This window comes from Paramacrobiotus metropolitanus, unplaced genomic scaffold (genome assembly GCF_019649055.1).
Source record: "Paramacrobiotus metropolitanus isolate TYO unplaced genomic scaffold, Prichtersi_v1.0 Parri_scaffold0000139, whole genome shotgun sequence".
In the NCBI taxonomy this organism is placed as follows: Eukaryota; Metazoa; Tardigrada; class Eutardigrada; order Parachela; family Macrobiotidae; genus Paramacrobiotus; species Paramacrobiotus metropolitanus.
The window spans coordinates 172,832-183,397 of record NW_026570359.1 but is presented as its reverse complement, the minus strand read 5'-3'; the positions used below and the strand labels follow the sequence as shown (position 1 = coordinate 183,397).

Here is a 10,566-nt window from a genome sequence, read left to right as displayed (position 1 = left end):
GCTTATTCCACCAAGACAGAACCAGCATTTATTTGCGCACACCGGCCATTTTGGTCGTGACCTTCGTTATCCGCCATTTTGCCGGTTACTTCCACAGAAATGTGCATGACATTTTCTACATGTGGTGTCTGAAGAAAAAACATGAAACTCCATGCACAATAATGGATTGTTTACTGCATAACTTAAACGCTGAAAACTTCCAAGGTATTGGTTGCCCTCCCGACGCGACGGATCCTAGTAACTCGGGTTCTCCACAAAACAGCAACATGATTGTACAAATTGCTGATACTTAAAATGAAAAACACGGGATCCAGTAAAGGTTGAACGGAATAGAGAAGTATAAGCGCTGTTTCCAGTCGATGTGATCGCATCGTTCCCACATAATCCGCAATGAAATAATAAATCATGATTGGTATCCAGCAGACTGCGGCACTCCCTGTAATGAAAGTCAGCAGAATGAAAGGTCGCGTCACAAGGTCGCGTCGGCGAGGCAACTCGGTTTGGGTGGCAATTGCCTGGCGGCCGCGAATGGCGTTGCTTCTTCGCAAGAATTTCCATAGCAGGAATGGGTAACAGACCGGAATAAAGAGCTTGGGTATATCGAACACCCAGATGGACGAGAACATGGCAAAGGTCAGCTGTGCTTGTGTATTCATCCGGCAAATTTTTGAAATCTAAGGCAGAAAATAAACTTCTGTCGAAAAACCGTACCACGTTTCTTCGAACTGTGAATGTACCGCAAAACAAACGAAATGTTTACCTGAACTGGCATACGGTAGTACAGCGCGTCCATCACGAGTCCAGGCAGCTGACAGACATGGACATAGACAACCATCCCGAAACACAGCAGCCAGGCCACGGTAGAAGTGTGATTGTTTTTGTACGACACCGGCCAGTACAGCGCCCAGGCGCGGTTAATGCTGATCAGCACGTGACTGTGGGTGATGACGGTGATGACAATGTACCGGCAGTACAACTGAACCGTACACGCTCCATCGCCAATCCACCAATGTCCCACCGGCGTCATAATCATCGTGATGTTGTTTATCCCAACATACAGAATGTTGCTGCATAATAAAACAATCACGTACACATTGAACGGAGTACGCAGAGCCTTCTCCTTAATCAGCAAGATCAGAACTCCGCAGTTCAGGATCAGCGGGGCGGCTGTCATACTGATCAGTGTTGCCGATGAGCCGTGGTCCGTACTAGTCTGGTTCGAAATGTTTTTCAAAAGCAATGAAGAGTTGTCAAAGTTAAAAAAATTTCCAGAACTTTTGTTCGATAGCATTGTAACCTCTGCGCGGAAAAAGGAAGCAGCAGGACCTTCAGAATTGCGAACGCACAATTCAGATTCTCTCTTATAGAAATGTATAAATTTCAGTTACTATGCATTGCGAGTTTTCGGGCTGCAGAATTTAATTTATATGTCTGATGTTCGTGCGCATTTCATCTGCTTAACGAACGCCCCTGCACTGAATCTGACTAAGTAGCTCCGATTTCAAGAGAGGGGCTTTGAAAGGAAGAGAAATAAGAGATGGACCTTTCTACGCAAATGTCATGCAGTGCGCTGGCTCACCATTGTATCGTGTAGTTAATTTTTCTAACGGCAGGTACAATAGGTCATACAGTTTTATCAAAACGGTTCCACAAATAGAGACACAATGCTGTCTGCCAAATGGCCAATGCCATCTGTCAAGGTGACTCACTGACTCCGCAGATGCACAGCTCATTTTCTATGTTAAGATCACCCGATCCTGAATGAATTATGATACCTACGCAAAAGCAGATTTTAGTATGCCTATGTAGCCCACCAACATGCCCGGACGACCATGTTGAAACAGTACTCCCAGCTCCAATATACTGGGCCAGAAAATTATCCCCCGGTCAAAAACTGTGTGCCGCTACCTTTGTTTACAGTAGCATGAGAAACTTGTGTCCCTATCTACACCTTAAGTTTTCATCTAGACCCAAATATCTGGGCCTTCATAAAAGCGTAAATCTAGCCGAAATCTTTGTCGAATGTACTCTTGCCATAAAAGTAAATTACCAAATAGGTTCTTAAGTTAAACTCTCGGATGTAAAAGAGAGGTTCAGTTCGATGGGCGAGGCTACCCATAGTGATTTTGTGTTCCAAGTAAAGTGTCATGAACACCGTTTTGCCTTCTATTCTAATTTCCCATATATTGACGATTATCGTACCGAATTGAATAAAACGTATTGTGCAAGACGAGATTCACAGGACTATTCAACTAACTGCTTGGAACGGGTTACAGACACTTAATCCTGTGTCACGCACGCTCATATACGTGAGAGCACCGGGTGGCGGTTACCGCGCTGACTGGATGAAGCGTGCAGACGGAAATGGAAAATGATAGTTCAGTGTTCTTCCTTCCATTTTTGCTATTTTTGTATCTTTTTATGATTAGCCATTTGTTTTATTAATAAAGTGTACAAAAGTAGGAAGTCCTGTGTTTTTCCGGTAGTAGAAACATAGGAATTAGCGGGGCATCATATATCCACCCGTGACACGTGGCGCTCCTGTTTGTAATCACCACTTTTCCGGTTTGCGGCCGATTGCGTACCACGCTTAGCGGCCGGATAATTTGAGTTTTTACCGGCATCGACGAAGATGTCGTTACGCAGCGGAATTCCCTACCAACCAGAGGATCAGAGGTACGTAACGTCCAGAGAGGAGCACCTCTCTTCCGTTACTAACGGGATTGATCATCCCGTTCCTTTGCTGCCTGCTGGCGACCCCACGAACCGCGAAAATTTTCACAAAAACCTCGAAGACCCACATGGCTTTCCGGCTTTAGCAGCGCAGTCAAAGGGTTTTTGCGACCCTTCCCACAGTACACCCAACAGATCATTGCGTAATTTGCAAAGATTTGAAGGTAGCCAAGCGGTAAACCTGTCCCCGATTGAGGAACATTGGCCCAGTGATGACGGATTGCCGGCCGATGCCAGCCACTCAGTCACTATGCGGCCGCGGGATGCTCCATCCTCACACCTGCCGCTAGCGGGTGATCACTCGCTTCGCTCGGGCCATCGGGTAGACGATCGCCCGGCTTCCACCTCCGGAACCAGCCGCCATGGTTCTCGGTACTTCCCGGTGTCCCGTCGGCCGATCCATCGCCCGAAATACCCGTGCGGGTTGACTGGAGGACGAGACATCTGGCTGACGCGCTGCGAGAGATAAAAGACAGTCGCCCCGCCCTCCCATTCGTAATTACGGGGCAGAGTTCCGCAGTCGACCCGGGACACGCAGTACACCGATACAGCGAACCAAGTCGGGCCCCCGTCCAAGTGTACGACCATCCGCGGCATGTCCAGCCTCCAAGAGAGGAATTGCCTCTTCAAGGGCGACCAGTGCAAAACATGGGCTGCTCCACAGGCTCTTTTTATTCGAACCACCTGGTCCCCTTTCCAATGACTAACCCGGCATACCAGTCGGCACCCATCACTCACCACCCGAACTCAACCACCCGTCGGCACCCATCATTCACCACCACCACTGGCGGTACCAGTTTTTCCCAAGTTCCTGGAAACGTAATCCAGTGCCCACCGGCGCCTTTGCATCCTCTGCTGCAACAACCTCCAGCGCCTCTAGGCTGACCGGGCGATCTTAGCTTCATGCCGGTATACCAAGGACACCCAATCCGACAAGCGGCTGCCCCTCCGCAGGCTCATTACGCGGGTCAACCGCTGCAGCAGTACGCTTTTCCTCAGCCGTGGGCTAACCAGGCAGGAATAGCGCCCATGCTCTCGCAGGCGGGTTATGCGCCATTAACGCAAGTGTCTCCCGGCGCTTATCATAATTCGCTTCCGTCGACAACGTTTCAGGTCATCAGGACCTTTATACATTAGTTGCGACAATGATGCCACAGAATGCCGCGGGATTCCTTACAGTGGCGCGAAACTGTAAGCGTATAACAGACCAAAGAGTTTCCGATGCGGGCGGTAAACTCTTTGATAAGGGTCCGCGGTCCGTGTCCTTCACAGAGCAGAGGCCGCCAAGACGAGAACTGCGCCACAGCCCTCCCGCATCAACGAACATCGGCCAGGCAGCAATTAAGCCCGACACTACAGACCACGGAAGCCAATCATCGCGCCCCACAGCGCCAGCCACTCCGATTTTGGAAAGCGGCCGTGCGGATTTAACGTGCTGAATATGTGGAAATCACGGTCATTACAGCACGTCTTGTGAATGGTATAATGTACCATTTCCTAAACTGCCTCCGGCAATACAGCAACACCAAGCAGCGAGACGACAGCAGTGGCGTGAACAGCAAAGTGGGCGTCACCCGACTCCCAAACAGCCCCATGTATCTGTGGCGGACGTCACCACGGATCACCTTCCAAAGGTTGCATCGGGCCTCACTGTTGGGATTCATATCAACGGGGTGCCCGCAACTGCCCTTTTGGATACCGGAGCTGACATATCCATCGTCTCGTGGAAGTGCTGCGACAGTAACGGCATACAATACTGGCCGCTTCCATCGTATCACAAGGGTATATGCGTGGTGGGCATTACAGGCGGACGCCTCCCGCTTGACGCCTGGTTTTGTCGAGCCAAAATCCATATAAATGGGCAAGAGCACACCCATTCGCTATACGTGCAGGATGGCGGCGAAAGGAGTAATGTGCTACTTGGAATGGATTTTCTGCGAGGAAAGCCATTGTCCCTTAACTTTCACTCCATCCCGGTAACAGCCCCGGCACCGGTCGATAGAAGGGACTTTGCACAAACGGCGCTGCGCGGCGACTCAACGGTCTCGAGCATCCACAACCAGCAACGCCCGTCGGTCCCTGCAGTGTCAGCGGATTTTCTGGCGACATCAAGTAACGATGGAGAGCCGGCTACTTGTGAGACGGGCCTCCCTTTTGTAGGTGTCGCCGAAGCGGAGGAACTGCAAACTACACGCATCGGCCGTCCACAATTCTGGAAAGCATATGCACTGCAGTCGGTCACCGTACCGGCTAAGTCCAGCGTTATAGCTGAATTCAAAGTAAACCGTGCGCCAGAGGATGGCACGTACGTGTTTTTTCCCAGCGCAGTAGCGTCAGCGGCTACTCACCTTCAAATGCCTAACGCAGTAGTGACAGTGAAGAAAGGACGCTTTCTTACTATATTATGAACCACAGCTCGGACATTGCGAAAATGGTCGGCACAATCGAGTGGTATGAAGATGAAACCACTGCGGAAGCGGAAGTTCGAAGTGGCGTGACCACCACGTATACAGCGGAGGAGGACAAAGAGTTTAATGAAACTCTTGAATCTTTACGGATTAAATCAGAGCTGTCAGAAGAGCAGCGGGGCCAGCTCTTAAACCTTTTACATCGTCGCCCGGCGGTTTTTCCAACTGCGAAAAAGCCTTACGGCTTTTCTACGGTACAACCACACCGTATTGAAACGGGCGATTCACTGCCGTTTAAGTCTTCCCCACGCCTACACCGGGGAAACGGTTGGAGAACTAGCTGCTCGACTGGGATACCACATTCCTTCGGGGTGGATTCCAGCGGCACGGGCGGATGCCCCGTTGCCGCCGGCCTGGGTTCCACCGAGTCAGCAGCATGATCGAGAAGACGCTGGCGGCACTCTAGTGGTTGACACGACCGCTCAGTCCTTGCGCGTGGTTGATGGTCCCGAAAAGCTGGCGAACAAATGGTGGAACCTGCCATTCCGGCTAGCGTGGATGAAGATCGGGACGTCCTTGAGGGGCTGGATGTGATGGAGTACGCGGCATGGGAGGATGCTGAACGGGGTGAAAATGCCAGCGGAGGCATTTCGCCGGATACCGAGGAGAAGTAGTCTCTTGTCTGTTATTGTTCTTTTGTCTACTATAACTTTTGTTTTGCTTTTGTTTACTATAACGAGCCGACGTACTGTTGTTTTAAGGCTTATTTCCTGTATTAGTATTGATTCATGGTTGTTTGGTTTTGACATGCCCAAAGGGCTGAGGGCAGCCCTTCTCAGGGGCGGGGGTTGTGTCACGCACGCTCATATACGTGAGAGCACCGGGTGGCGGTTACCGCGCTGACTGGATGAAGCGTGCAGACGGAAATGGAAAATGATAGTTCAGTGTTTCTTCCTTCCATTTTTTGCTATTTTTGTATCTTTTTATGATTAGCCATTTGTTTTATTAATAAAGTGTACAAAAGTAGGAAGTCCTGTGTTTTTCCGGTAGTAGAAACATACGGGGATCATATATCCACCCGTGACACCTGATGTTCCTGCAAACAAAATTTTTTGTGTAAACCTGCATAAGATGATAAGCAGCTTGATAAAGTAAGTAAGCTGGGCCAAAGTAGGCCCGATAAAGTAAGCAGCCACTTCGAGAAACACCAGTTAATACGTATGCAATTATGGAAAGGAAGCCATGAGTTCGCGCCTGCCGCAACGCAAAAATGAACGCACAGTCCATGGTTAGAGAGCGGCTTTCTGTCGCTGGCATAAGTTCACGATGCATGATTAAATAAAAGCAGCGCACAACGATGGTTCCCGATTTGGCGTTGACTCATTTTACAAAATTGCTTTTTTTCTTTCTGAACGTTGTTGGGCAGCAAAGTACTTACGGAATATTCTTTCAACTCTTATCATAGCACACGCATTATTTTCTGTTTCCTAGTCAGCCAGATAAAAATGTACCTGTACTCCAATCCTGAACACTTTCTGTACAACTGGAACGCCGTGGATGTGGAGTTTGACGGCGTCCTACAGCACGGCCATGTCATCGGCCTGGAGGACCACAACGGCAGCACTGCGCGTCTGATCGTCGATTTCGGATGTCCGACGCAGCGAGCTGTATTGGTGGAATACGGGACCGTCTTCAGCTGTCCCCCGAATCTAGTCAGCACGGCACGTGCAGGCCAGCCCGTGGAGGTGCTGCTGCGCGACCTCCCCGGTCGACCGTGGAGATGGTATCCGGGGACCATGATGCTGTCCCGGTTCCAGCAGCTGCACGAGATGGCGTTGGTGGAGTGCGTGATGGGCGGAAAGCGTCGTCGCGAACTGCTGCCGCGGCTACAGGTTCGCGATCCGCCGAGGGACACAGTACCGCGAGCGCTCGTTGCAGCGGGGGACTACGTCATGCAGACGTGCAGTGTACCGCATGGTTACTGGTCGCTGCCGCGGTCCACCTCGGCGGTGCTGCTCGGACCAGTGGAACGAGCGCTGCACCTGCGATTTGTCAAGGTGCTTGGTCGGAGGATGTACTACGTGCGAAAGAGAAGCGGTGCGCTTTTGGAGGATGAAGATGTGGTAAGTCTTATGTTAGTGACTACTACTGGTGACTACACATACGCTTAAAGGCAATATGAGAAACTTTCGTTTGTAAACACTCCCAAATCGTGAAATCTTGCGTCATGAACATCATTCGGGTGGTAATTCTCGTAATTTATTATTTATAACACTGGGGGGACTTCCAAACCATGAACAAAGGTGAATGAACTGTGAACAGTTTTCAAACACTTCGCCTTTTTGTCCCACTTTACGTTTTCGTAAATTGATTACCCATAGATCCTAATTTCTAATCGTAACGAAATTTTTGAAATACCGTAAAATCCGATATTAACGCCCTGGGCGTTTATTTTTTCGAGAGCCTCGGGAGGGGGCGTTTAAAACCGCACGGGGCGTTAATTTCGGGGGGGGGGTTAATATCGGGTTTTACGGTAATCGTTTTTATTATTACAAAATTCCGCTCGGGTTCGATTCGATATCCTAATTTCTAATCGCCACCAAAAATTTAAAAATTATCGCTTTTATCACTAAAAAAACTTTTCGAAGCACGGACCAAATGGCTAGCGGTTTACTTCTCTAATACTTGATACTTAAACGCTTGTTTATTGTCCTCGTAATCATTCACAAACTTCTCCGTGTAACTGTTTGGGATGGTATTTCAGCGATAGTTTTTAATTGATTTTGCCCTAGGCGGATGAATTCGAAAAGGGTAAAACAAGTTATCCATATACATATTACCGTCACTTATCCGAGAAAACCGACGCATCATCTGTGGAGCCGCAGCGGCTGCAACCGCTGACGGTAGAGGGACCCGGCTTGGCGTTGCCGTTGCCCGTGCTGACGGAAATCTTCCAGTCTCTGGACACCGTCGACCGTGTGCGCTGCCGCCGCATCTGTCACCTGTGGGACCGCCTATCGATGTCGCCGGAGCTGTGTCGGTGGTGCGTGTCGTGCGGCAGCAGGAACCCGCCTATCTATCGTTCACGCCGCAGTGGGGCGGTAACTACGGCATGTACGGCTGCCTCATCAAACATATCACCCCCGCCATTCGCACCGTCTGCATCCGGGATACCGGCGCGCATGTGTGCACCCACTGGACGATGCGGGAGACCGAGGAAGCGGTGAACCTGTTGAATATCTTTCTCGGCGTCGCCGGCATCCGGCTGGACCTTTTAATCCTGTCGCGGCGCTCCATCGAACTCATGGAGGCCAGCATCGGCAATCCGTGGACACTGAGCGCGCTGTGCACCGACGTGACCACGATGCTGGACAAGCTGGCGTCCGGTTACCAGCGTTTGATTCTGGATAAGTTTGCCTTGGAAGTGTTGAACAAGAGAGGCCAGCCGTTGATCGAGTTCCGCATTCCCGCCGTCGTTGTCATGGCGGGCCAGGTCGACGCGATGGACGTGGTCAAGTTGCTGGAGCAGCATCTGCACTGCGAGGGACTGCCGTTGGATGTGCACTGCATGGCCCAGGCATTTGCCACGCGGATCGACAGTGAAAGGAAAGCCAGGAAAGTGATGGAGGTACAGTGCAGCAGTGTTGTCATACATAGCCATCGATACCAACCGATGGCAAAGGCTGATCTAGCAGTTTCTAATAACTGCCGTTTATAGTTACTTTATAACATCATACTGCGGTTAGGTATAAAGTTCATACCGAACCGCAATATGATGGTATAAAGTAAACACGATGCTTATGTAACGCGCCCAATTTAGCCATACGTACTGTACTGCGGCTCACCAGCATTTCGTCGACTAACGTTTCGTCGATCGCCACAATATCGACTGAACACTTCATCGATCGACACAACGCGTCGACTGCACTGCGTCAACCGTCACGAGGGCGACGATTAGGAAAACTAAGAAACCTAAGAAGCTTAAGAAAACTAAAGAAACCGAGATGGTTTAGCTAAACGCAAGTTCGACATCGTGACAGGTACGACATTGTGTCTGTTCGACGAAGTGACGGTTGACGAATTTTCGTCAACGAAATGCTGGGTCACCCTGTAGTGACAAGTGCAGTGTAGCAGTACAGTATTTATGTGCGTGGAAGCTGAGCATTGTTTGGCAGATTCTACGGGATTATCAAGCCGGTGACCCGCGTCCTTCAGCGTGTTACCGAAATCACGTGTGGACACTGGGCAATGTGGCCGGCGTGAACGTGGACCAGCTGAACCGTTTCTGCCTGTCCGCCTTATGGCGCTTCATGCAGAACTGGGGTCCAGAATCCGCCCAGGACGACATCGCTCAACTATACCATTCGATGATGCCCAGCAATGAACCTAACGGCAACGAATCAAGCAACTGTCAGTCCGAGGACGTCGTCGAGGAGTAGAAAGTGGAAGAAATGGTGAAGATTGCTGATGCGTTTACTAAGTACCATCAAGAGCAGAACAGTAATCGCATCAATAGCGACTAAATACAGTAATACAAATACACGGCCACGGGTTAGGCCAAACGCCATTTACTACGGCGGTACGCCACTGATTTTACCCTTTACATGCATTTGGCAGACTGATGCACGCCAAATACCGATCTAAATTACAAAGGGCTTTCCAAAAGTTTTTTTCCCTATTTTACCTGTTTGCCATTCTAGCTGATACGCAAGCGGTGTATTTTTTGTTACATACCTTATTTTCCAGGCTATTGAATACAAAATTTAATCGTTCGAGAAGAGTTGTTCATTCTTTTCGATAGAAATTACGGGACAAGCTTGTACAAATTTAGGCGAACGGTTGTCTGTACAGATATCAAATGAAGACCTCGAGGAACCCGCTTATCGTAGCCTTAGCTCGGTGTTAGTTTTGTATAAGCTCCGCTTTTATTCGTTTTTTGTTTAGACTGCTTCGTTGTCTGGTTTGGTCTAGTTTGAGACTCTTTCCTTTATCACTGTTTCGCATTTCAATGGATCGGAAATATGGCCAGCGGAAGGTATGCCACTTGTTCCGGTGATTTTGTGCCTTGATTTTTTCGTATTTCGATTAATCTGCGTGGTTTTCTCCAGTTGAGCAGCCGCTTGTTTTACATTTTCAGCCTAGCAAGCACGAAGCGATCGTTGGTGCGAGTAAAAACTTATTAAATTTGTGATTCAGGTATCGCTAATAGGTCACAAACATGAACTATCACTACAGTAAAATCTGCGTACATTGAACACCTGCGGTCCCAATTTTTTCGTTCAATGTAGACGCCTGTTCAATGTACAGAACAGCTGCCCCAAGGGGCCCTCCCCTGGGGGCAGTGGTTCTGTGCACTAAAGCTGCTCCTGAGGGCGAACGGACGCCGCCTCAATGGGGACAACCCCCTTACCAAGCCTTTTTTATG

General features: G+C 49.6%; 3 protein-coding genes across 3 annotated transcripts; 2 read left to right on the top strand and 1 right to left on the bottom strand.

The window, feature by feature from the left end:
* Positions 1-2: 2 nt before the first annotated feature.
* LOC129599178 (uncharacterized) lies at positions 3-1,174 on the bottom strand. The gene is made up of 2 exons (XM_055497331.1): positions 761-1,174; positions 3-128 (listed from the first exon to the last, which is right to left on the bottom strand). The coding sequence occupies exons 1-2, from the start codon at positions 1,172-1,174 to the stop codon at positions 3-5; spliced, it is 540 nt and encodes a 179-aa protein (XP_055353306.1).
* Positions 1,175-6,937: 5,763 nt separating this feature from the next.
* Positions 6,938-8,246, top strand: LOC129599177 (uncharacterized). The gene is made up of 3 exons (XM_055497330.1): positions 6,938-7,264; positions 7,934-8,177; positions 8,236-8,246. Exons 1-3 carry the CDS (start codon positions 6,938-6,940, stop codon positions 8,244-8,246), a joined length of 582 nt encoding a protein of 193 aa, XP_055353305.1.
* Positions 8,209-9,899, top strand: LOC129599173 (uncharacterized). Its single transcript, XM_055497326.1, has 2 exons — positions 8,209-8,769; positions 9,317-9,899. Exons 1-2 carry the CDS (start codon positions 8,254-8,256, stop codon positions 9,578-9,580), a joined length of 780 nt encoding a protein of 259 aa, XP_055353301.1. The 5' UTR covers positions 8,209-8,253; the 3' UTR covers positions 9,581-9,899.
* Positions 9,900-10,566: the final 667 nt, after the last annotated feature.

Coding starts and splice junctions, on each gene's coding strand:
- LOC129599178 (XM_055497331.1), bottom strand. CDS start 1,174: ATGACAGCCGCCCCGCTGATCCTGAACTGCGGAGTTCTGATCTTGCTG. Junction 129..760: donor ACTACCGTATGCCAGTTCAG/GTAAACATTTCG, acceptor TTTTTTCTTCAG/ACACCACATGTAGAAAATGT.
- LOC129599177 (XM_055497330.1), top strand. CDS start 6,938: ATGATGCTGTCCCGGTTCCAGCAGCTGCACGAGATGGCGTTGGTGGAG. Junction 7,265..7,933: donor TTTTGGAGGATGAAGATGTG/GTAAGTCTTATG, acceptor ATTTTGCCCTAG/GCGGATGAATTCGAAAAGGG.
- LOC129599173 (XM_055497326.1), top strand. CDS start 8,254: ATGTACGGCTGCCTCATCAAACATATCACCCCCGCCATTCGCACCGTC. Junction 8,770..9,316: donor AAGCCAGGAAAGTGATGGAG/GTACAGTGCAGC, acceptor ATTGTTTGGCAG/ATTCTACGGGATTATCAAGC.